This window comes from Urtica dioica, chromosome 11 (genome assembly GCF_054948205.1).
Source record: "Urtica dioica subsp. dioica isolate 48M chromosome 11, U.dioica_male_clone48M_v1_H2, whole genome shotgun sequence".
NCBI lineage: Eukaryota > Viridiplantae > Streptophyta > Magnoliopsida > Rosales > Urticaceae > Urtica > Urtica dioica.
In genome coordinates this window covers 19,525,584-19,552,183 of record NC_142766.1, presented here as the reverse complement: position 1 = coordinate 19,552,183, position 26,600 = coordinate 19,525,584, and the positions used below count along the sequence as shown (strand labels likewise).

Below are 26,600 nucleotides of genomic sequence, written 5' to 3'. Positions count from 1 at the left end.
TCTACATATAACCGAGAGAAATTACACAACTTTGCAGAGATTAAAAGAAGAGAAAGCAAAAGAGTGAAAGAGCTATGAGATGAGTAAAGCAAAATAGTGACTTTTTTTTTTTTTTTTCTTTTTCTTTTTTTGTGAATCTAAACATTTAAAAGGGTACCCAAAATTTGAATGTTGAGTATCGCCCAATGTAAATGACTAAAAGGTATATGATTGCCTAGGTCTAAACCATATTCTCATCCCACTCTCTTTTCCGAACCTAACTTCATTAATAACAGCAAGAAGTGACTTATGAGTTATGACTATAACCCTATTGTTGGGCAACAATCGCAATGCCGTCTAAGAAAACTTTGCGCGCCAAGAAATTAAAGTCTCTTTCTCTCCAACAGAATTTGAACCTAGTACTACCACCACTTGTGCCTATAAACAGCAAATAATTATCACATGATATTTCTGTCCAATGCCTCGTTGGCCTCTCTGAACATACGATGGAATGAGATCCAAGTAAATGGTCATGAAGACCCATACTCTCAACTACCAAGTTCACATCTAAAAGATTTCATTGAAGTTCTTAAGTATCATTGAGTGAAGACCAAAGTCAACGGTTCTTGGGAATCTTAAAAATGTAGATACATCAAACATCAGATACAAAATTGGGAGACAAAACCAAGAATTGACTTTAATTAAGGAAAATGATAAATGCCCGCGTTATCAGCGGATCAGCACTTACGTGTCAAATTCGGAGACTTTAAAAAATAGCAAGACCCACTGTTTGGGTCACAGGGCTGATACGCTGATTATTACCAGTGCTCTGAATTTTATGGTCACGGAAAAATTGTACCGTTGGCATCGTTTAGAATCATCATCTTTCGAGGAGCATCACCATTTCACAGTGAGGGGTGTGTGGGAAAAGGTCAACGGCCATGGCTTTTACAGGGATGAAGGGCTCGGAGACGGGCATAGACTTGGCTCTGTGCCGTGCCAGACCGGCCGCGCTCATGTTTCTCCATCCTCGGTTTCCCTTATTCCCTTTCTCGATCTTCTCCGGCGAGGGCGTGCAAAGCTCTATGGCATTCGCCACTAAGCTCTCAGGATTGCACGAAATGTAACTACAACAAACATTACCGAAAATTCAGATTCAAAAACAAAACAAAAAAGAGGTAGGGAAAGGAAGTAGGGCTTGGGCACTAACACTAGTCTCCGAAGAAGTGGATGGGTTCTTAAAGCTTTAATCACCTGCATCACCATGAAAGACAGAATCGGGTACTTAATTTTCTTTTGTTTTACTTAAATCTGTCCTAGTGTAGTTACGTCATTAACAAATTTAATTAATCTCCATATTAACGTGATGTTGGGAGTTACTTACAGTTGGATGCAATCCACTACGTGGAGGGTCTACGATGGCAACGACATTTTTGAAAGTCCGCGCCGAAGTATTCTCATTTTCCGAAATACCGTTTTGAGGTTCGGCAACGGGTTTTTTCAGGCCGTCCTCGGGACATTCAGATGCCGGGTTTGCATTTTCAAGCTCGGGGTTTGAGCACTCTGCAGGCTCTGCTATGTTCTCAGAAGACTGGCCTAAAATCCCCTCTGGGTCTTGTATATTTTCCGCAGAGATATCTTTTTCTCCATTAGTGGAAGTTACTTTATTACCATTTTCAGATTCATTGGGAACTTCATCTTGCGTTTGAGAGTGGTATTCCTTCAACAAAGATCCCATCACATCCTCCGCCTATGTTTCCATCAATGGACATGAAAAGGCCCGCCCAAGTAATGATAAATGTTAAAACTGTTCAGAAACTTAAATTTCACTTTATTGGTTTTCTAATAGAGGAATTAGCTTTGTCATATAGACCGTTCAGTCTAACCTTAGAGCAGATAAATCTGCAATTCTTTATGCCATTAATTTCAGCGTTTCTCTGCGCATCTAAAACTGCCGAGGCATTCATCTCAATCCCAACAACCTGAAAAAAGGACCAAGCAGAGTTCAATGGCTAGATAAATAGACCATAGATATTACATAGAAGGAAAAAAAAATAATAAACGAATCACGGAGACTGTACCATCCCGACACGATGTGCTAAAGTCAGCCCAATTGTGCCCGTTCCACAACAGACATCGAAGAGCAAAGTATCTGGACCAAGACCAGCCCAGTCCCCGGCTAGCGAATACAGTTTCTCTGCCGCTAGAGTATTAACCTGTAAAGCCATTCAAATTTCATTGATTAAAAAAAATCCTATCTACTTTGCCTGAGAAACCAACTCAAAGCAATGGGCGAAAGTAACTCAAACCAACTCAAAGCTTTTTACCTGGAAGAAAGCTGTTGGCGAGATACAGAATTTGAGATTGCTTATGTAATCATGAATTCTTGGTTCATCGAGGCTTTTGTTGCCCTCCGTTTCGGGAGAACATTCCGCTCTAGGAATTCGCAATGGGCGCAATGGTGCATCGGCAGGTGATACATTTGATATACCTTGATGATCCTGCAAAAACTCAAAGTATATCACATAATTTATAAACATATGTCATCACTCTTCAAATCGGAGTGGTGACATTCTAACTATATCATGAATATAGCATAAGTGTCAACCATTGTGCTTGTCCGTGTTCATCACCTAGTGCAATGTTGACATAAATTTTAAAGAGAAATTACTACCTGAACAACTACGTGTGTGAGCGGCAATGATGGAGATCTTGTGGCAGCCCCTGAAGAAAATGCTTCAGCCATCTTCTCAAATTCACTGTTTACCACTGCATCATCAAACCCTGTGGTGCAAACCTGAGTTTTGAGACAAAGATAAATAAATAATGATGAAGGAAATCATTCTAGCTACACTAGAGTAAAAGGTAGCTAACTATTCAAGCACAAAATGGTGATACCAAGTCGAATACGCTTGTTTAAGGGAAGAAAATAAAAATAGCTGCTTTGAAGAGCTCTGAACTTAAAGCTTTCTCAGTGCCTAGTCAACTATATCTGCTAAAACAAATGTAGATATGAAAACGAATTCCACATGATAAAATCCAAGTTTTGAAACTAACCTGAACCATAAGCAACACCTCAGCGACAGTGGCCTCGTGATTTTCAGAATCAACAGCCTTTTCAGATCTTCTGCCTTCCCGAACCTAGAAAAATCACAAGAAGGAAAGTCCAACAAAAGAATAACAATTAAATAATAACATGGTGTTAGCACAAAGTATAGCAACCTCCCTATAACTAGACCATAACAAAAATCCAGTTACAAAAACACTTGGAACACAAACCAAATCATTGATGTTATTTGCATCCAATACTATTTGAATTTCGTGTTCCCGTGTTGTTAAGGAATTGGCCAAGTGCTTTTTAGCGACCAAGTTTTCCCGCTTTAAATAGGCTGCCATGTTGGCCAAGTCCTCTGGTTTGCTTTGATTGTAATTTTTCACTTGGTTTGGCCATGCTTTATAATAATAAAATCGTTTCTTAAAAAAAAAAATTACTAGTTGGATTTCGAAACACATACTGTTAGCTGACGCCAAAACCCAGTGTTCTTAAACCTGTTCCAAACTGGCAAGCTTGATTGCTGAAGAAACTCCTGGAATATTGAAGCATATCCGCATCCTATTGTTGAGACATTGGGACAGTCTATAGGTTCTTCAACTGCTGTCACACCCTCCCTGGAAATAACTTTCTTATCTGACTAGATATTCAAGATACTTTTAAACGAGAAACGGAAACAATTTAAAAATAGGTAATGAAACCCTCTTCAGCCCAGAGTACCTGAAATTTCCAAGCATAAACCCCACAGTAATTTTCCCCTGAAGAGAATATCCGACGGAAAATTCGCACTTGTTACGGTATCCATTAACAAGTGGAGATGCGAGTATACCCTCTAAGTTGCATGGAAGTCCGCCTACATGATTTATCATATCAATTATCAAGATTTTGAATTTCTCATTCCACTATGTAGCAATAGTGAGGTAAATGGGATAGACCATTGGAACTGAAAATGTCGAGATTTTACAAGCAAAGATTGATAAAAGCAACCTCTTTCTCTGGAACCAGGAATCCATTCTGGCTGTGAAACACCATTTGGACAAGCTTTGCGTGCATTTCTAGTCTGACAAATTGAAAACGGCTTCAGATACGATGGTCTTCTAAATATATTAAAGTAGATAAGTGGAGACACACTAACAAGTTTTTTGAGAAGATGCGAAATCGAACTCTTCTTGTGCTCCAACTGATCGGTGTAGGACATATGGGCGAGAGGAGTCACCACATCGCGGGCAGTTTTTCCACTTCCCGACGCTGAACCATTCACACTTGAGTTCTCGTTGTTACTATCTCCATCTTGAGTCCCATCTTCCCCGGCAACAACAGGTTTTCCAGTTTTCTCTGCATTTGTCTTCTTCTCGAACGATCGTGGGAGGACATCTGCGACCTTAATGCTTTTGTTTCCAATGAATTTTCCTTGCAGATCCTACTCCAAGTTTGCACAAGTCAATTAAAAAAAAAAAACAACAACAACGCTCTAAAACTATATGCGATTTCACAAAGCAAAATCAAGCATCGCTGTTTGTTAACGCACCTCCGTACCCTTTTGGGACTGTTCGGCACTTTCAAAACTCACAAAACCAACACTCATGCCCTTCTTTTTCTTTGCAGATTTATATGAAATTCCCTGGAAAAAAAAAAAACAAAAGGAATATATCGTATAACATTTGTTAAAGTGGTTAATAGAACATTCTAATCACCCACTGAAAAAAATCTAACTTGCTCTATGATATGGCATTCATTTGTTAATCTTCATCACCTAGAATTGTATAATTTGAATCAAAACGGACAAAATCGAGCTGAAACTCATCTGTAGTACATAAGGTAGCAAGGAAAACTAAACGCAGTACTGAAAACAGAATCAAACAGAAATTGAAAAGGAGCAATAACCAGACTAACCTGGTCAGCAAGGAAAGCGATGAGATTCTCGGACTTCCAATTCTTCGGGAGGTGAACCAAACACTTTCTGAACTTAGACTCCGAGCCGTCTCCGTCGCCGTCATCATCATCTCCGTCGTCGACCACGGCCTCCGTCATCATGACCTCATCATCTTCCTCGGCTTCCTCTTCTTCGTCGGACTTTTTGGCGAGCTTCTTGGCTCGGTCGGAGGTTGGGTCCCAGGTGTTGTCTGGCCTGAGGCGGAGCTCGGCCTCGCTGTGGGCGTATCGGCAGGTTGCTCCGTGGCCGCACGTGCCTCCGGGTTGGCGCCGGAAGAAGGAGCACAGACTGGTCTTCCATAGAGGATGGTTCGCCAGCGACGGAGGCTCGAGGTTCACCGCCACTCCGTCGTCGGAGTCTCTCTTTCGCTTCTCTCCGGCGGCCAATGCGGGATCGGAGGGATGAGATTTGTCGGATGGTAGGGTTTCGGGTGAGGGAAGCTGGGTTTCGGGAGATGCCGCCATTATTAGGGGTTTTAGAGTGAGAGTTTGGGAAGGTTGTTTTTCGTTCACACCTACACTATGGAAGTTTGGACTTTGGAGCGAATAAAAGTATAAAACATAACATCATTTCTATTAATTATTCTGTTTTTTTTTTTTTACAAATTATTATTTACGTAAATTTCTCTACATTTTAATCACATCGTGTCATCGACAAAGCGTCCATGATCAATGCCCAAATATCAAACATATTTTAACATATAAAAATAAGATATCGAGATTTAAGACTAGAATATGATGAACGCACATCTCGTGTGAGAACTTCTGACTTTAGATATTGAAGAAAAACGTTCAAATGTTTATACATTGAAAAGACTAATAAAAAACTCGAACTGAAAATCTAAATGATGACTAAATGATTAAATCATTTTCGGCACACAAAAATCACCCAAAGATTGTATACATTACTTCAAAGTTTAAACACCCAAACAAACCAAGATCTAAAAAAGATAAAACTACTAATAGAAAACACAAGCTAACAATTTTAACTCTCCAAAATAATATTTTCACCGTCCAAAATCCAACTCAAACGCACACAATTATATCCGAAGAACTATCGCCTTAGAAGAAACACGATCAAAGAGGACAACAATCTGTTCCGATTCACCGCCGTAGAGGACGAGAACCAAAATGTTTATTACCATGGAGTCTTGGACACTAGTCGATAATGTAAACCATTTATAAAATATATATATATATATATAAAAATAAAACATTCTTAACCCGTTTCTTATTTCCTGCCTATATATATCGAAACTGAAGGACCATATCTCTTACACAACAAATCATGAGACCTGGAATTCTCTTTTGAGGATAGGTATGAATAAATAGCATTCGGTACAAAATAAACATTATGACATGGTTGGATGATCACAACCCTTGTTTATATTGAGTTGACAAACAAAGATGTCATTTTTTCATGGAGAACTTTGTAGCTCTTAGTTACAGCCAAGTGTTGTGTCATCTTAGTCACGGGAACTGAATCTGATCGCCGAGAATAACACAGAAAAATGAGCGCCTCAACCTTCGGGTCCGTTCTGTACTTTGATTTCGAGGAGCCGTTCAACTAGTTGCCTGCAGATTGGACATCGGTCTGTCTGGAATCGAAGAACCTTTGCACACCCGCTGCACATACACTACACTCACAGACACACACAATATTAGGCTTTTATTGATAGATAAGAGACCCACAATTGCAGAGAATTCCGTGAACTGTGATATTTTCGGCAACTTTGGAAGTACAAGAAAAGTGCCTTGTTCGTTAAGAAACGGGTGACTGATAAGAGGTTAGGTTTTGATCTCTGTAACCAACAATTTGTATTTCTCCGAGGCAGGAAGGATTCAGAAGTCACAGGGAATTATTGCTAATGTAATTACCTAAACTAGGTGCAAGTATATCCTTTTAAACAGGCATCATTCAGAAATCACATATAGCTTTTAATTTTTTTTCCAGCAACTAGTCTGATTTTATTTATTTAGAGAGATAGAGAGAGAAAGAGTCAGAAATCTCGTGTGGAAAGCCAACTCACGGCACCAAAACAGGTCGGTGCATCATTTTGGCATATCGACATGTTTCATCATTCTCCATCTTTCTCTTTCGATCTAAACACTAAAGTTACGATGCTCCAAATTATTGGCGTGGGAAGAATCAGGCAGTCTTGGGAAATATAATACGAAAGTTGTTAGTCTCGTGTTTACTTACCATGTGGCGACAAGGGAGAACAGTGGTGTCTCGAGGTTCCGACAAGCAAATCACGCATTCTTTGCCAGCGTCACTGCCATCGTAATCTCCATCGACGGCATTTCCGATCCCGTAGATCTCTTGCAGCTCATACCTCATCTTGTCGACCCATAAAATTTGTTTCAAAACCCTAACCTGGTATTCCCCTTTTTCCTTCTCAAAAACCGCCTGAGTGATCTGAGAATTCCTGGCCGAGTTTTCCTCTTCTTCCCCGTTTTTCAACACACGTGTTTCGGCCTTCACTGTGAGTGGATAAACTTCGCCGTCGCTCCTACTGCTCAGCTCAGCCTCGTCGAACATCGAAAAGTCGATTCCTGTGCCGCTCGGTTGTCTAAATTTCTGGCCGATACCTTCCTCAAAAGGCACCGTAACTGCTTTGAGCAAGTTTTCCTTTGTTACGATATGCTTGGAGCCCAAGTCTTCTTTTGCGAAAAACATAACTGTAATGCTGCGATAAGGGAACTAAAACAGTTAGACCCTAAGGAAAGAAAAACCTATTGTGGTACGGAAGAGGGAAAAAACTAGTGGGTACATAAAACACCACCGATGAGCAGGGTTAAGCATACTCTGCTATGTTTAAGAGAATGAAACTAGTGGTCGTGCAATTGTTGTTCAATTCATTATTATTAGAATGTGATGTGGCTTTAGCCATTTACTCTACACAAACACCGAATTAAATCACACACTAAGGTAACTTGGGTTTTCGGATCAAGCTCCATATCCAGCCAATATATTTAGTTTTTCCTCAGCTGAAACCCGTATATCACAAGGTTCAAATTTTTTGCACTTAGGTTCTAAGCTATTCCTGTGTTTTAGAATCAATTCCGAGGACGAGAATTGTATACTCTTCCATTCTAGTATACTGCAAAACTTATACTAAATAAGACGCGACACCGGGTTGTTGCTGACCAAAATTCAGCCCCAAGTATACTAAAACAGCTTTAAGTTTTCCATAAACCGACCTTAAAAAAAACTAGTCACCTGGATTATTGGCATTTTTCGCTTCCTTTAAACTTCTTAATGTTCTTCCTATTAAATTGCCTAGCAATAAGAATAAAAAATGTTTACAAGACTATTTCTTTCATCAATCATTTTACTAGTGCTTTTCTCCACAAGGTATTGAAACTATTAAAATGATCTCACTCTCATATATCAAAATCTAATGAAACCAGCCAAGATACCAGAACAAGACAATAGACAAGCTTCAACAACACAATTCAATTCAGGTATAATCAATCAAAAGTTGAGCCGTATTTTTACCTTCCCGGCGCGGTGGCATCGAGCGTGAAGGAAACGAGAAACTTCCCAGGATCGTCCTCATCCGGTTCAACCCTCAGAGTCTTCTTCTTCACGTTAATACCGTTCCGAATCGTCACGGCCTTCTCGTGATCCATGAACGGCGCCGGCGGAGCGTGCGGCGCGGGGCAGTGGAACTCCGGCCCGGGGACGCCGCCAGCGCCGCCCCAAGTCCCCGGCACCGGTCCCGGAAATCCGCGGAACTGGTGCGGGTACAGCGTCGGAACCGCCGGCGGGTAATACCCTGGATACTGGAAGTACGGCGGCGGATTAGGGTTCGGATACTGCCCGGGGTACGGCGTCGTGGCGGCGATCACAAACCTGTTCGCTTCCGGCGGCGAAGGCTGAGGCTGAGGTTGCGTCGCCGTCGGATGATTACTCGCCGGAGGCTCGTGGCTCCGGTGTCTCCGACGGCCTGAGCCGTTGCTTCCACTGTTTCCCATTCGGAATATTCAATTCACGAGAACGGAAAGGCTGTGCGTAAATGTATAAACCCTAATCAAACCAGATGAAAAAAAAAAAAAAAAAAAAAAGCAAACTTTCGTTTTTGAGTTTCTTTTTATGCGTTAATTTAAAAGAAAAAAAAAAAAAAAAAAAAACAGAGAGAGAGAGAGCAAGCGATTCAATCTCATGAGAGTTTGAGACGCGCAAGAAAAAAAAAAACGAGAAGCTCTGAGGAAGGAAGAAAGACGACAATTTCGAGACACGAACCTTTTTCCGAAGAAGCGATTCCGATTAAGAGAGAGAGAGAGTAGAGTAATAAAGGTAAATGTAGATTGAGATGAAATAATCGAATTGATTGGAAGAATAAATTTAATAAAAAAAAAAGAGGATTTCTATTTTCCTGATATATTTATGAAAAAAAATGAAAAAGTGAGATATGATATGATATGATGACAAAAATATAATAATTTAGATATGGGTATATATATGAGCATGAGGCAGCTTCCACCCAGAATCGGTTGAGTGGCTCTGCCACGTAGGCAGAGGTGGGACGGTACAAGAGCCCACTCAGATGTTATATCCGAGCTGGTCTTGTTCCAATCCAGATGGGATTCCAAAACCGGTCCAATCTATTTATTTGTTTTGGACGAAACTCCTTTTTATCTGGATTTATTATATATTAAATTTTAGGAAGAAAAAAAAAAACAGCTTTTATTTTTTTTAAAGTAATTATCAATAGTTTTTTTTTTTTTTTTGGGTCGTTGGAGCATGATTAAAGATTAAAAAAAAAAAAAAAAAGATAATGGAGTACAAATATATATATCTATGAATGTATATTTATAATGTAGATTTTTTAAGTTGATACATATCAAAACCAAATTTTTTATTTATAAAATATCTATGAATGTTCTTTGGACTCAATTTTGATATTCCAGGACTCTAGAGGCCTCCCTTCAAATAAAAAAAAAAATGACTTTAGAGACCTACATTACGAAATTTTTCTAATAGAATGAACGAATGTCATCTATCTGTTTTAAACAAGTTTAAGGTCCGACGAATTTATATTTACTAATTTTTGTCTCATCTCGAGAGTCAATGAGACCTGTGCACCTATTGGTCTCCATGTGACTCCGTCATTGTATTTATGCATTTTTTTTTATAAATATTCTTATTATTTCAGCCTAATATTTCAACTAATTGAATTTATGCAAGAACATCTAAACTCTCAACTCAGAGCGTAGCCTAAATGTTATGATCAATACGTACATATTTAGATTCTCAAACAATCGTACAAATACAGATATCTGACCACGTCATTGACTTTATGGATTTTTATAATGTAGAAACAAAATAAATAAAAAAATCATTTAAAATGTAAAATAAAAATACCTTAACTTGTCAATAGATTGTGTTAGAATCAAGATTTGAGATACCATTTACCGTTATCGTACCAAGACTCGGATTTTATGGGTATATCTCTTACAGCAAAGAGTTTACCGTGGTTTTTTCGGGAAAAAAACCGGTAGATTTTCCACAATATATAACTTTTAGTTTTTATTTAAATTTATTTTATTTTTATTTTTATTTAGAAGTGCGGTAAACCCCGATTTTTTTTTTTTTTTTGCGGAAGCGGGGTTTTTATGAAGTTTTTAACTGGAACGGGCCGGTTTTTTACATCACGGGATTCTCTACCGCTACCGACACGGTAAACTCCGATTTTACGGGTATTTCACGGCTTTGTATGTTTCATTACCGGGATATGGTGGTAAGCGGTATACCGCGCGATATCCTTGGTAACAAACCTTGGTTAGAATTGTTGAAATATAATTTCAAATATATAAGATAATTTGAAAATAATTTGAAAAATAAATCAACGAAAATAAAGTAGTAAGAAAGAAACGTACACAAGGTAAATAAAAAACAAAGTAAGGAAATAATATGAAAAAAAACATAACCTTAACCATATTAAAACAATATATAAAATGATATCGGGATTCGTGAGACGGTATCATTTAAGTAATATTGCTCTCTCATGGGCTGCTGGAAATGACGAGCAAGCACCAAAAGTTTAATTCAAACGTCAAAACTAAGAGCAGACTACAAGAGAAAATAAACACATTTTATGAGGAGAAGAGGAATGTGAAGAAAGACTTGCTTTTGGTGTATTTGGAATGAGAACTCAAGTCTCTTTATATAGGCAAACCAAGCACAATTACAACCCGTAACCATTAGTGCATCTCTAATGCTCACAAATCCGTTTAAAACCGTTTCGCCTGCATGGGACGGTTGCAAACATCACAATTATTGCATGAACATAATTGTTTGGTCAAACGATTAAAATCGTAATCAGGCATAGATCAACCAACCGGCTCGGCTCGCCCGTCTAGACGGCGACAGCGGTGCACGTGTATGGTTGACGTAGGTTTGCCTGCGCCCTATGCCCTCTACCAAAGTATGTTACCCTTAAAAGCCCAGTTTATGCAAAAGTTGTATATACAAGCATTATAAATTTCACATATATCTTTCATGAGGGACTTTTGTAAATACATTATCAATCACAACATTTTTATATTTTCTTCGCAATTTTTTGTATTTTCAACATATTTTGAGCATCAAATTTTTATTTAACTAATTAGCTTCGATTTTGACAAATAAATATTCAATTTTAATCCCCTCGTTATGAGTATTATGAATATGCTGAAATTAATCAATTCATTGAGTGAATTTCACTCTAATCTTTGCCAAGAATCAACCACACAAATAGTATTTAATACTCTTTAGTACTATTATTTTCACATATTTGTCATATAGATCTTAATTGTTAGTGGTACCAATAATATGAATGAAGTGTCAATGTTTTGGTAAGACATGTGATTTGTGCTTTCCCTACGGTATGACAAGACATGATCTTTTTGTGGATATTTCATCATACTCCTTTGCCGACAATAAATGATAGTTGTTCTAACTTCTAAAGTAAGATGATGTTTGGTTTTTGTCATGAACTCGTGTTAAGTTTTATCTGTAACACACACACACACACAGAGTTATGTGTACATCTATTGTAATGTACGTGTATATGTTAAACTTACTGATTTCAGAGTTTTTTTTTTTTGGTTTACTTTGGGTTTTATTGAGTGACCATCTGAGCAGGGCAATAGTGCTTATCGGAGCTCATGTGTACTTCATTAATACACATGTCATGCACTCATTTGATCTGTATCATGTCCTACATGGATTGTTCGTTATATAACGGGAAAATATCAAAATTATCTCTCTTGTTTAATCGAAATGCGAGATTTATCCGTTCGATTTTTAGAAATATCGTACATATCCCTTCAGTTTAATATAAATAACATATATTTCCCCTAAAAAAATGTTATATTACAAATATCACCATTTTTCATTTATTTTTTACAAAAAAAAATGAACTCCCCAAAATACCCTTAATGACATAATTTTTTTTATTTTCTATTCTATATACAAAAAAAATTAAATTAAAAAATTTATTTATAAAAGTTAAGGATTTTTTTATAAAGAGATATTTTGATTTTTTTAAATAAAATAGTAAATAAATATTTATTCTATTAAAGGTATTTGGAGAGTTCAAATTATTTTTTTTGTAAAAAATAAATGAAAATGATAATATTTGTAATATAACATTTTTTATGAGAGATATATGTCACTTATATTAAATTGAAGAGATATGTCTGATATTTTTAAAAATAAAAAGAATAAATCTCGTATTTCGATTAAACACGAGGAATACCTTTGATATTTTCTCTTATATAATTTGCACATCTCTCTTTATAAGCTGAATAAAAGATAATCTCAGAGTTTTTATTTTCCAATTCTTCTCTCAAACATCCTCTCGATCTTGGGTGAAATATTTATTTTTATTATTATTTTCAAAATATTAGACTGTTGATCTACTAGATATTCCCTAATTCATCACAAATCAAATTTCGGAACTTCAGTTATTGAATAAAAGCACGTTATTAAAATTTCTTCGAATCGCTAAAACGCAACAATAATGAAAAGTAAAAAAAAAAAAAAAAAAAAAAAAAAAAAAACATCGGTTAATTGTGTTTCAAATTTCAATGATAACTGAGTTTGGGTGGGCCCACTAGGCTGGATAGAAGCGTGCGTTTGCGGCGGCGCCTAACATGGCAGATGTTGGACCCTTTCGGCCCAGTTTAGGCCCAATCATCACATTTGGGACCCACTTATTAAGAATCTGGGCCATATTTTTGGCCCTGGTTTCTTTGGGATTAAGCGTTAACAACAAATCTGTTTAGCTTTCTTGTTTGTTATTATTTCACACCACTATATAAAGTTGGTAAAATGTATCAAATCAATTTGACAAACAAAAGTATTTAAAAATATTATATTTATCCATTTTCTGGGGGTAAACAAAAGTATCAATTTTTTGTATCATATGATACGATTTTAACGCTAAATGTATGATCCTACAAAGTATAGATTGGATGGTTCAAGTAATAATAATTTTGTTGTCGTTTATTGCAATTATTGCTGTACAATTTTGATATGAGAGAGGTGAGCAAAAAATCACTTTGTATAGTCTTTCAAACTCGCTTCATTATCGATACCTTGACATGACAGTTATGGTTTGGCCTAGTAAGGATATAATAAAATTATAAAGATATACAGATAAAGAATGCATGAAGGAGGGAGAGAGAAAATTCCAACGCAACTTCTAACTATCTATCAATGAAGGTTTTGCGTGGAAGCATCCTTGCCAATACTTTTAATTTAAATGATTTTTGGATTTGGAATTTTTTAGTTTCGTGAGCTTTTCAAAGGTTTTTGTGCCGTGTCACTCTGAACGTACATGTCTACTTTCTTGTTTTTAGGCCAAAAATGCCTTTTGCGAGACCTGCATTTTCTTTTTACAGTTGTCGTCGTGAAGTTCAAACTCCGATCCTTGATTTGATTTATTTATATATAATAAGCCAATATTTTTCTGTTTTATGAAATAAAAGACTTGTTTTTCTTTATGGAAAAAAATCGCCATATGTAAAGCTTATCACGCATATTTGTATAAGATGAGCCAATTCTTTTTTTTTTTTTTTTAATCTTTACAATAAGCCCAATTCACAGTTTCACACTAAGAAAAAAAAACACTTGAAAGGAATAATTTTTAAAAAATGTGAAAACAAAAGGATAATTAGGGAAACGTTTGTGACATGATGTAAAATAGACCGTAGTCAAAGTAAACCGATAGTATAATATTTTTTTTCTTTCAGCTTCAGATAAGAGGGCATTTGCAAGTTTCGTAAAATTCATGGACGAGCCACAAAGCTATTTTTTTCAAACTCTACGCTTGTCCAGAAATAAAATCACACCAGAGAGAAATTGGACGAAAACTACTGGCTGAAAAGGATGTGCGCATCTGATTCTGACTGCTTAAAAGCGGGAACAAAGAAGAAATTGAGATCAAAATTGTTGACCACAAAACCATATATAGTTGAAACTTGAAACATAGCAATTTGTCCAGCCAAGGTACAAACGAGATTTGGACGGAAAATCACATGTGATCTTTTTTTTTTATTGTGTTGAAAAATCAGCACTGGACCACAATGTAGGACATATTAGCTTAAGACCAGACTCAGCCACACGGGCCTCAACCCAAAATACATTAATTGAACCTGAACAATATGGGAGTGGCTTGACAATCAAACAACCTCAAATGAACTGGAACACTCAGTGGATGAGAATTCCAATCAAACATGTTCAGATTGATGGACTTACTGGTTCAAATCTCTTTCAGCTTCTGTACCACCAAATGAACAAGAGAGAATCATAAACAATGGCATTCAAGAGGAAGTGAAACTAAACATGCATTTTTATAGAGAGCATAAGCTAAGAAATGCCATTATGCAGGGCTGTGAATAAATTTAGTTGCTCTGTACAACATCGATCAATGAAAAGCGAAAAAAAAAAAAAAAAAAAAAACAACAAATTTTCTCAATTTATTAAGAAAAGTAAATTTCACCAGAAAGACCCCCCCTATTTCAATTTCTTGGAAAGAAAACCTCATGCAAAGTTGCAAAAGAGTAACAAAGAAAACAGACTCGATACAGGAATGTTAAAAAGAGAAAAGAAAAAGAAACCAAATTCTCAGCAACGAATTAATTCTAGTCAATCCAATACACAGGACAAAAGGTCAGACTGCACAAACTGGTTCCCCCTCTCTCTCTCTTTTTTTTTTTCCCTTTCTTTTTGTTGTTGTTGTGTGTGTTAAAAAATCTAAAAAAAGAATCTTCAACATCCCATGACTGCACAATTGTATACAAACACACCAGCGTTTTTTTTCACACCTTGGACCTTCCAATCCAAAGGGCCGTCCTTGACGCCCGAATCGGGGTTCCAAGCGTTGACCACAATGCCTTCTCCTTCGGGCCCCCTTTGACCGCCCACGACGAGAAGCTCTTCTCCGCAGGCCTTGAAAGCCAATCCCCAGCCGTTCGCCGAGTCGGCTCTCACGGGAAGCCGGCCCAGAACGTGCCAAGTGTTGTTGACCTTGTCGTACTTCTTCACCATGTTGGTCAAGTGCTCGACCGCGTACAGCTGGTTCTTCACCACCGCCACGAGCGGCGGGGCATGGGCCGCCCTGTTGGCGTGCGGGTACATGTTCTCGATCTTCCTCCACTTCCGGGTCTCGAGGTCGTACTCCTCGCCGCACGTCAACGAGACCGTCGGGCTCGACATTCCTCCGATCACGAAGAACTTGCCGTCCATGAAGAACCCGGAGCAGAGCCTCCGAGGCGTGTGCATGTTCGACAGCATTTCCCACTTTCCGGTGCCGGAGTCGTACAGCTCCGCCGACATCAGGAAGTTCCCGTTCTTGTCGATCCCGCCGGCAACGATGGCGATCGAGCGGAGGCTTCCGGAGGCGAACAGACACCGGGGCCGGTTCATTCCTTCGCATTTGAACCAGCTGTGGTGTATCAGACTGTACTTCCAAATAACTAATTCCAATAACTCGCGACCGAATACCAATAACTGACTTCCCACGGCCAGAGATTCCTTGTCTGCGTGGTTGAAACACTGGTCGCAAGGCATCCGAGGCAAGGTGATCCATTTCCTTCTAACCATGTCGTAAACTTCCCATCCCCTTGGATCGCAAACCAGATATACCCAATGCTCTACAAAACCCAATTGCTTTCTCAACCCGTAAAGATCCCCGCTTTTGATTAACTTATTAAACTTTCTGTTGACGCAAGCCAGCGAAGCGTAATCTGATCTGCTAGCCCGCGCGAGACAGTTAAGCCCGACGTCGTCGACGAGACCAGGGAGAAGCGAATCACTTGATCCGAATCTAATGCGACCATCACTCACTCTTCCGGTAAAATTTCCGTTTGTGCTAGTACTATAAACCTGTTCGATGTCCTCTTCCGCCATTTAAAAAAAAATTCCTTTTTTGGTTTCTGTTTCTCTTTCGTAACAAGAAATCTTTAACTATACCCCTCCTTTGTAAAATAAACCAATAACAAAATCTCTCCCAGAGAGGTTTTAAGACCAAATGAAACCGCGAAAATCTCACAAAACAAGCTTTGATTTTTGCACACAATCAACCTCCATCCAAATTCTTCTTCCTACCAACTTCAGTTGTGACTCAACCAAGCCATACGACACAGATTTCACAATAATCTCAGTTTCTCAAATACGAACTGGAAATCAGGTCACCTCCCAAAGTGAATACACACACCAAAATCAATTTCTAATTAGGAAACCGAATTAATTGCGACGTAAAATTTACCGATGATTCCTCCGAACAGATTCTTCCACGAGTTTCTCAGCTATCCAAATAGATTTCCTGAAAAAACAATCACACGAATCTCAATTTGGAAACAAAACCAAATAATAAATAAAAATTCCGATCTCAGATAGAAAGATATAAAAAAGGCAAATTTTTATTATTAAAAAATTCCCGAGGCATAGTACGATCCGAATCAAATGTCTAAATATAGAACTCAGATCGGAATTCCACAGATATACGGATCTCGCCAAGGGAAGAAATCGAAAATAAAAAAAAACAATAAATAAATTGAAAAAAAAATATAACTAAAAAACTTCAAGCAAGGTTAAACCGAAGCGAAATAAGTTCATACCGAGAAGTGTGGATTACAAGTCAGTCCGATCTCATTTCCGAATTCTCCGGAGAATTTCACCTGGAAATGTATTCCAACATTTCGCCGCCACCGGAAAACGAGCGAGCGAGAGAAGGAGAGAGAAATTAGTTTTTGGAAGACGAGAGAAACTGAGAGCAAAGGACAGAACTTCGGTTATAAAACAGGAAATATTATTTTAATATTTTCATTAGCCCCTCTATATTTTAAAGTATTTACATAATCGCCCAAAATATCACAGTGAATTAAATATGCATGTATAATGTATGTGAACTTCTTTTAATTTCAAATTGTGGAGTTTATTTGGGTTGACCGAAGAATAGTTAACGCCTTAACGGTAAATGTTATCCAATCAAAAGGTTTCATTTGACATGATAAAAAAAAAAAAAAAACTTTAATTACAATAAACATTGTAAGAAACAAAAAAAAAAAAAAAAAAAAAACTTGGTCTCACACGTACAAAGGTCAAGAATTGTTAATCGGGTTAACGTAAGAGCACTATCATTTGATTGCCAAGTCAATTACGGAGGCAGATTCTGTGTCAATTTATTTCATCTACCTAACTAAGCTACCATGTTTACATTTAACCACTATGCTCTAGCTTTTAAATGCCTTTTTATTTTATAGATTACATCGAATAATAATATTGGTCTCGTAGTACTTTGAAACGTAAGACATCTTTGACATAAATCCTTATCATGCATCGAATATTGCAATTTTCTTTCTCTGTCTTCATTACTTGGGCGATATCACGCCTACCGTCATACGAATTAATAAACACATTTTTTTTTCTGATATTTGAATAATTTATTAAAAAGTAATGGTGATCACACACCCTCCTTTGCCTTTAATTATAATTCCACGAGTGTATTTTGGAAAAATGTGTAAGTTTGAATATTTCGCCGTTAAAGGAAGAAAAGATTGGTAATTGAGACGTAAGGGATTGATTGTGTTATGCATGAAAAGACACTTTGTGTTTGCCGTCTAATTATTCATCGGCTGAAAAAATAATGTGATAAATCTTTTATATTTGCCGTCTAATATTCATTGAGCTTTCATACGAAACTTTCGGCTTTAGCACAAAACGCACTCTACAAATTTCAAGTTAAATAAGCATAAGGTATAAATTATTTATCCAAGAGTCAGATACACAAACAGTAATTCAAATTTGGGATCTTTTAATATCCTATACATTTAGTTTATTTTTTTTAGCTAAACTATCATATATAAAATATTTATAGGGATGTCAATATAATTATGTCCATAATTCACTTATTTTGCTCTTTTCATAGACATAAATTTATTTGATTACACGAAACTTCTCGAGTCTCTAATCTTTTACAATGAATTTTAATGTAAGGACAGCTTTTATAATGAATCGCGCTTAAGTAGAGGGCAATCTAAATTGCTATTGCATGGTTACAATTTAGAGCTCCATACAACTAAGTGGACAATTTTATAGTATTTTGTAAAAAATATTCCACATTATGATATAGAATACAAGTGATATTTAATCAATATATCATTTTTATGCTGTGTTGTACGTGAACAATTCTTAGTATTTAAATTGCCCCTAAAGTCTTTTTAAGTATTTTTTTCCTATTGCACGGAAAGAAAAGTAATATATAATATAATGTTTAAAGTAATATTTTCAATATTGTGGGCTGATATTTTTTTTCATATTACATAAATAGGAAAAAGAAAGTAAAAGTATAATAAAAAAAAATCAAGGTAAAAGTTTCAATACAGTAGATTGAATATATATATTTTACACTCGAAGTGTTCTTTATATTTTTATTATTTTACATATCTAACTAGAAAAATTAGGCTTTAAAAACCCAAAAAATTAGATCAAAACTTAATATTTCGGTAACTCTTAACATAGATATGCCAAATAATCAACAAGTTAAACAACAATAACAAGTATAAACAATCTAAAATTTTAATTAATTCAATTAAATAAATTTTTAAAAAAATAATCAAATAAAAAATAATTAATTGATTAACTAAACCACCAAAATTTGAAGATTTGCTAAATAGCCAATTTTTTTTGTAAATTTTAAGTAAATAACCATTATGGTAATTTTACATTGTTTAGACGTTTTTACCATTTCATTTATGCCCTTGAAGTCTAATGGTTATTTACAATTATTAACGAATATTTACAACTATTAATGTTTTTTTTTGCTTTGTTTATATAATCTCGTGGTTATTTATTTAAAATTTATCAAACGTTGGCTATATGACAAAACTTGAGTTCTCGTATGACTATATATCTAGAGAGCCCAAAAAAATTGACTTGGTTCAGTGTAAGATATCAATTTATACTTTAAACCATACCAAAACGCATGATACCGGTTAAAAATCAAATTGAACAATTTTATGGGAAACCATATTTCAAACCATACTATGGATTGATATATTGACAATCCGGTCCGTTTCAAATTTTTGTTAGTGTTTTTTTATGCTACCATATGTAATATTAGAAAATCAATATCTCAAAGTAATCATATTTTGGTAGATTTTTAAAATTAGAAATAAGTATCTTAAAATAATAATGTTTTGGCAAACCTGATCATAGTTAGTATATACAAGGGTGTAATCAGATTGATTCGGTCGATTTTTTCATATAGTGTAATTGATATTTATTTTTAAAATTTAATGAATCCGATTTGAAAGGAAAACCAACTAAAACTTACTCGAAAACTAATTTGGTGGATTGGGGTGGTTAATTTGGATTGTTTTTCTCTACATATAACTTTAAAACTTATAGGAAATTATACATATATACATGGACGGAGCTATAGTACGTCGAGGGGGGCTCAATCCCCCCCTTCAATTTTTTTTTTGTCCATTTTTTTACCCTAAGAGTTTACAAATTATTATTTTTGGACAATCAATTTTTTTTAATATAAAACATAAGTGGATCATTACTTTTTCATTAAACATGTTCTAGTTTATAGAGCTGCTAAAATGGCTATACAAGTGTTTATCTCACTTTGTTAATAATAATTTAAAAGGCAAAATAGTATATAATAGTATGCATGTATGTATATAACTATATATACATATATATGTAACAAGTAATTAAGGGTTGCTAAAAAAAAGTATTAGGACATCGAAATAAGTGTAGAACTCGCAGTAGCAAGTAAAGCAAGAGCATGAAAAAAAAAAATTATTTGTCAATAAAGCCTTCATATATAATTTTAAGCATAAAACGAAGCGCGTGGTAGATGTAAGACTATCACCCTGATAATTCTGTAGTTTTGACGGCTTCAATATTTTACAAGAATTGATGTTTAAGAAATAAGACAAATGATCTAATTGCATATTTACTTATATAATATCTTGGTTCTTTTTGCTCGAAGTATATAATACATTGGTTAGTTGTGACTTGTGACAGAATATAATATATGCACTGTGAACATATACCGTGTTGTCAACGAGGTCCCCAAAAATATATATTGTTTTTCGAGTCAGATAAAAACAAAAGCATGGTTATATTGCTGACGGTGATGGTGGGCTGGGAAACAAAGAAAAACTCGAATTAATTAATTAATTAACTCAAAGAGAGCGTTAGATAAAGAAACGGAAAGTGAAAGTAAAGAGCGAGATTGACCATTCCACACGGCACAATAAAGGTTTGGACTTTTTGAGCACCTGAACTTAATTAACTAATGTCATAAATGAATAAATAACGAAAACACTAATATTTGTGGGAAAAGAAAACAAAGAAAAATAAAAAAGAGTCGTGGATTCCTAAAAATGACACAGATACAAGAACTATATTAATAACTCCCTAGTTCATAACTTTGTCTAATTATACTTTCACATAGAGTGCAAATATCACATTTAATTTGCTCTTTGTTATGCAGATGGAAAATTTTCCTCTTTCCACTGTAAGCTCATGTATCGTGTATATGATTTTTCTTTTGTTAATGATGACGTGTAAATGTTATCATGAATGTATTCTATTTTCAAAGGAATTCATGGCTTTTATAATTAAAAATTACTTTAAAGTTTTATTTGGGTGACATTATTATTATTTATTTATTTTGGTGAGGTTTTCTCATGTACCAGACATGAGTTCAATTTTCGAGTTTTTTTTTAATTTTTGGAATAACTTGTAATTAAACATCCAAAGTAATATTTTTTTTTAATTAAAGGACTCAAAGCAATAGTTTGTACTTTGTAGACTAGATGCATATATCTGATGTAAGAGAGAAATCTTCCTAAAAAAAATAGACGAAAAGAAACATTGGATTTGATCATATGATAATATCGTGGTCAAAATTCGTAACACGGTTAGTGAGTCAACGTAGCCGAGTAGAAAACTGACCGAGTCAAAGTGGCGGCGTTTAAAATGGGAGATCTTGGAGTGGAAATCACGAATTTCTTTTTCGATCATAGCCGAATTATTGTATTTACACTCACACACAGTCACACACACGCAGAGAGAATAGTTTTCAAGTACAATTCAGCCACTGTTGTTAAAGTATAAAATAAATAAATACATAAATAATTAGAATAACATAAATAGCACATGCTGTTGGGTGGGCTTTCGTTTACGTGTAGCCAATCGAGTGGCATTGTGTACACTGTGACATGTAACATATAATTCAATCAAAGTACCAAAAGTTCTATTATTTTTAGTACTTGGAAAGAATCTCTTTTGGTGATCGAGTTTTACCCGCAAAAGAAGAAAAAAAATTACCATGCTTGTAGTTGTTGCTTTGCACAATCCAACCAATTACCAGGTTGATGAAGTATAAAAAGACTATTCCAGTTTAATTACTATCGGTTTTTTTTTTTTTTTACTCTTAAAAAAAAACCGATAGCTTTCATCCCATGTTGATAAAGGGACGGTTTTAAAATCTAACGAGAACTTAAAATTTTCTAAAAGTCTATTATCACTAAAAATCAAGGTTCGTCATATCGTTACCGTTACCATATCGGGACTTCAATTTTAAGGGTAAACTGTTTACCAGTAGGGGAAACTGCTTACCAGTAGGGGAAACCGATGGGTATTCAGACAAAAAAAAAAAAAAAAATCGGTATCGGCAGAAAACAGCTTACCGTAGAGGAAACCAACAAAAAATGTAGGAAACCAAAGGGTATTCAGACAAATATTTGCAAAAATAAACATATTTTTCATAGTTCAAACTTCAAAATTCATACAACGAATACATGATATCAATTCATCATCATAAATCATCATATTCAACTCAAAAACATTATTCATCATCATTAAACATCATAAGCATCATATTCATCTCAAGAACATTCACTAAAGAACATCATAATCATCATCAAATCATCATCTACAACAAAAAAAAAAAAAAAAAAAAAAAAACTCAAATTCGGATTAAAAATCAACATTTTAATTCGGATTAAACATAAAAAAAAAAAAAAAAAAAAAAAAACTCAAATTCGGATTAAAAATCAACATTTTAATTCGGATTAAACATAAAATTACATATAAAAAAAAAACCATACAAAACAACCAATAAACTCATATTCATTGCTCAAACCCTTGAAATCATGGATTAAAGTAAAAAATGATCAAAAAATGAAAAATCCCAAAATTTGAGAAACCTCCGAAACTTACCTACCGAAAAAACCAAGGAAAGTTGACAAATAGAGCTTGCGACGAACGAAAACCCCCGGAAAGCACCGGAAAGTAACGAAAACCACCGGTAAATTGGAACAACAACGGTAAATGTCGAACCACTACCGGTACTCTCCGGTAAGGCGGTTTCCGGCCGGTTTCCCCGAAAAGTCAATCATTGCTAAAAACTACTTGAAAGATAACAAAACTATAGACAAACTATTGTTTCCATATTATATCTAATCATTAACATGTAAAACAAAACACCATGAACCCAAAAGACGCATAATAAGTAGCTCTGATAAAGTCGTTGCGACGATGAAGTTAGTAGTATACTTTGAGTTAGTTATTTGACAAAGTTCATTTGATCAACTATGCAAGTTTTGTCAAAAGATCGATATTGTTGGTATATCATATCATCAAAATCCGACATACATTTGAACCGAATGAAAATCTATATCTTGTTAATCGCGTTTTTTATTAGCACTAAGAATCGCCTGTGGTTCGATCTAGGGCCGGACCCTATGACCGCACATAGGTTGAGTTTGGTAAAATTCTTCTCTTCTCGTCGTGTTCGTGTTATTCGGATCTTTGGGTCTCCGGGTTCTTGAGTTTCAGGGTCTTTGGATCATTCGCGTTCATCGTTCGCGTTCTTTGTTGAGTTTTCGAGTCTTTGTTTCTTTGAGTCTTCGACCTTTTGAATCTTCCACGTTCTCCGTGTTTTTCACGTGTTCGTGTTCATCGTGTTCTTCGGATCCTCTTTTTCACGTGTTCGTGTTCATCGTGTTCTTCGGATCCTCGAGTCTCTGGGTCTTTGGATCTTTCACGTTCTTCATGTTCTTCGCCGGGTCTTCAAATCCTTGCATCTTCACCTAACCACAATAAAATGTAAATCTAGAGGGACGCGAAGGGTTTTCTCTCGGCGCGCGCTCCGACGCTGAACATTAATCGTGTTGTATTGTGTTATTGGTGAACGATTTGTACTCGTCTCTATGTTTTCTAGAGAGATAGAGAGTTGTAGTGTGATTTTTGTAGAGTTTTGACAAGTTGAGCAAAACTTACCTTGTGTTGTGAATGAGTGATGTATTTATAGGAGCCAATGGTTTCGTGAAAAGTGCTTGGTTGAGTGGTGGAGATGGCTGGATGGTCTTGGCCGAGAGAAGACGTCCGAGTGATCTTAGCCGAGTGAAGATAGCCCGGGTGGTCTTCTTTTTTGGCCAGCCGGATGGTCATTTTCTTTGGCCGACCGGATTGTCATGTTTATGGTTTTGTCTTGAAGATTTGTCAAATAGTCTAGCTTGAAAACATGCATTGAGAGTCTCTTTTGAGAGCTTATTTGAGAGACATCTTATGAGTGTTGATCCGGAGTTTGGCGTGTGAGTTTGCTTGTGGACTTGAGTCTTGTGTATGGGCTTGATATGTCTTTTTTTTTACTCTCAGGGTGTTATTTATACTATGTGAAAATAACGACATAATATATTTTATTTCATCATTGGGTCTTATTTATCTTGAGATCATGTAGATCTCTCAAAGCCTACATTAATAGTCATATACTAATAAAACTTCTTTCACTATTTAAAAAAAAAAAATCCACACTCAAACAAACTCGAAGTCTCTATTGTACATCATTTCACGTTTCCAAAGATTCAAAAAAAAAAAAAATCATTTCACGTTTCCCTCCATTACACATGTATTAATATTGTAGTTAGGCTTCACAACATGCATGCATTACCATTTATTAAAGTCCGCGTGTTAAAATGTTGTCCATATAATTAAGAATTAATTAGTCAGTTGAAATCAATAAGTACTGTTCAAAATTAAATACTAAAAATAAACAATAAAAATAAATTAAGGGAAAATAGATCAAATCACTTGAATAGGAAGAAAATTAATATATTCTAAGTACATATGCTTTTCATTTCATGTGATGTGAATTTTTATATTATTAAAGGATTACAAATAACAAGAATCCAATACTTTTCTTCAACTACAAAACTGGACCACTTAGTCTTAAGCCACTTGTCAGCCCTCAAAAGCTTCAAACCTTTCCTAATTAAATTAAAAACCAAAATATAGTAGAAAAAAATGATTAAACAAAACAGATGGTAGTATAGTAAAATAATAACAACGAATCAGTGCTCAATATTTTAGTTACGAGTCTCAAATACAAATTTATGAGATTAAAGAAAATATACACAGAAACCATTCGTGGTTTATAGTTTTTAATTAGGCAAAGAATTGTTTCAGGTATAGTTGTACGCAAATGCCAAACTATGATTGGTCATCTTAAATAGGATTCTACTACAGCCTACAGGTGTCCTTTGTATTTGTTTGCAGAATAATCACGCAGATTTATATATATCAAGAAAATTCAATGCTTAAGTACTTACCAAGAATGAGAATATTTATGGGGAAACAAAAAAGTTAAATTGCTTGCGATGGAAACGATAAACGATAGACAATGACGATTAAATCAATGTCCAGTTCATTAAAAAAGTGACTTTAAAATTAAATGTCAAGTGACACTGAAAGGAGAATCGTACATAATGAACCCAAAAAAAGAAGAAAAAAAAAGAGACTTTGTATTCGAATTGGAAGTGGCTGTTAAGTCGAAATCCAAAACTAGCTAGATTGGATGAAGTTGGACGGATTAACAAGCAAATTTTTGCAATGAAATTAATTTATAAGTGCTAAAGTACATAACATTTTACTTGATCATTTTTTATTTATTTATTTATAAATAAATATATATACATATATATTTGTGTTGCCCAAAGTAACAATACTAGGAATTGACATTGATACGTGTTGCCCAATACGTAATGGACAACCCAAGATCCTGTTACATGCCAGAAGGCGAGTTTTCGGCAATGGAGACTAAGCAATCCGAGGCAGATTAAGCTATGCCAAAACGTAGCGCTCGAGAGGCAGAATTGGAAGTGATACAAGGAGCTTGTAAGTGGGCGCAGAAAAAGGGTGACAAACGGCTAGTCAAATGCTCTGAAGATGGTCTTGATTAATGGTGATCACGAGTGTCCTGATTTGAAGTTGTTGGGATTATTAGGGGATTGTCGTGCTCTTCTTGCTTAATATAATGGTTTTATTTCGAGTTTGATATTCCTCGAAACAAAAATCAATTTGCTCAATTTTTATTATGTAAAATAAGAAATTGTAACGATGTCCTCTGATAACTTCTCAGCTCAAATGTGTTTATCTGTTTTATATGAGTTAGTTTGATTTATAAAACTTCACCTTCTGATAAATAAATAAAAAAGACCCCGCTACATGTAATTTGGGATTGTGTTCGAAAAATTCGAAAGATGGGTAATGATTGGCATTTCGTCTCAAATTTCACTCCAGACAATCTGATTGACCTCATTTCCACCGTAGACATGTCTTTTAAAGTATGCGACGTTGAATTCTTTTTCAGCCCCGCTTGGTATATGTAGAACAATAGAAATGAGGTCTTAATGGGGAAGATAAATAAATGTCGCCCGAAGAGTTGGGGGCTACCTATGAGAATTCTAAACGCCAACAACCGCAACATCTGTATGATCAGCTTTATTCGCAAAATATGGGACATAATTGGTGTCTCTCCAACATTTATCTAAGAATAACTAATTCGACTTTATTCTACTGAATTTTCTCCCCCTATCTGTTTTATTTCCTAAATTTGTACTGATTCGATCTATACATAATAATTTATAGTCATTAATAAAGTTGATTATGCTTGAAAATTGAGATAAAATTCAAGAAAATTATATGAACAAACATATTCCACCAACAAAAATAATAGCCAAATGAAAGTGAAGAACATGATGATAGAATAACGTTTAAATAAACAAAATGATATAATCGGAATGCAATTTTTTGATTAGTAACCACATCATCAAATTT

At 35.5% G+C, this 26,600-nt stretch overlaps 3 protein-coding genes across 4 annotated transcripts; all 3 read right to left on the bottom strand.

The window, feature by feature from the left end:
• Positions 1-539: 539 nt before the first annotated feature.
• On the bottom strand, positions 540-5,493 carry LOC149382082 (zinc finger (CCCH-type) family protein). The gene is made up of 14 exons (XM_089630810.1): positions 4,925-5,493; positions 4,560-4,652; positions 4,167-4,451; positions 4,019-4,091; positions 3,752-3,884; positions 3,495-3,648; positions 3,037-3,120; positions 2,654-2,776; positions 2,307-2,480; positions 2,061-2,195; positions 1,866-1,961; positions 1,364-1,729; positions 1,190-1,233; positions 540-1,106 (listed from the first exon to the last, which is right to left on the bottom strand). Exons 1-14 carry the CDS (start codon positions 5,426-5,428, stop codon positions 860-862), a joined length of 2,511 nt encoding a protein of 836 aa, XP_089486936.1. The 5' UTR covers positions 5,429-5,493; the 3' UTR covers positions 540-859.
• Positions 5,494-5,717: 224 nt separating this feature from the next.
• On the bottom strand, positions 5,718-9,328 carry LOG2 (RING/U-box superfamily protein). Of its 2 annotated transcripts, none has more exons than XM_089600980.1 (4): positions 9,213-9,328; positions 8,466-8,996; positions 7,167-7,653; positions 5,718-6,600 (listed from the first exon to the last, which is right to left on the bottom strand). In XM_089600980.1, exons 2-4 carry the CDS (start codon positions 8,942-8,944, stop codon positions 6,484-6,486), a joined length of 1,083 nt encoding a protein of 360 aa, XP_089457106.1. In that variant the 5' UTR covers positions 8,945-8,996; positions 9,213-9,328; the 3' UTR covers positions 5,718-6,483. The 2 variants fall into 2 exon arrangements, with proteins under 2 accessions (XP_089457106.1, XP_089457107.1); XM_089600981.1 differs by having other exon boundaries at positions 8,466-8,975; positions 9,213-9,307.
• Positions 9,329-14,912: 5,584 nt separating this feature from the next.
• LOC149382080 (Galactose oxidase/kelch repeat superfamily protein) lies at positions 14,913-17,244 on the bottom strand. The gene is made up of 2 exons (XM_089630809.1): positions 17,078-17,244; positions 14,913-16,782 (listed from the first exon to the last, which is right to left on the bottom strand). The coding sequence occupies exon 2, from the start codon at positions 16,365-16,367 to the stop codon at positions 15,228-15,230; it is 1,140 nt and encodes a 379-aa protein (XP_089486935.1). The 5' UTR covers positions 16,368-16,782; positions 17,078-17,244; the 3' UTR covers positions 14,913-15,227.
• Positions 17,245-26,600: the final 9,356 nt, after the last annotated feature.

Bases quoted from the DNA above. Each gene is read 5' to 3' on its own strand.
- LOC149382082 (XM_089630810.1), bottom strand. From the start codon at position 5,428: ATGGCGGCATCTCCCGAAACCCAGCTTCCCTCACCCGAAACCCTACCA. The intron at 3,649-3,751 runs GTACTCTGGGCT...AGTTATTTCCAG, and splicing joins TTTATGCTTGGAAATTTCAG to GGAGGGTGTGACAGCAGTTG. The intron at 1,962-2,060 runs GTACAGTCTCCG...TCCTTTTTTCAG, and splicing joins TAGCACATCGTGTCGGGATG to GTTGTTGGGATTGAGATGAA.
- LOC149382080 (XM_089630809.1), bottom strand. From the start codon at position 16,367: ATGGCGGAAGAGGACATCGAACAGGTTTATAGTACTAGCACAAACGGA.
- LOG2 (XM_089600980.1), bottom strand. From the start codon at position 8,944: ATGGGAAACAGTGGAAGCAACGGCTCAGGCCGTCGGAGACACCGGAGC. The intron at 7,654-8,465 runs GTAAAAATACGG...CCCTTATCGCAG, and splicing joins GATGCCACCGCGCCGGGAAG to CATTACAGTTATGTTTTTCG. The intron at 6,601-7,166 runs GTAAGTAAACAC...CTGTGAGTGTAG, and splicing joins TTCTCCCTTGTCGCCACATG to TGTATGTGCAGCGGGTGTGC.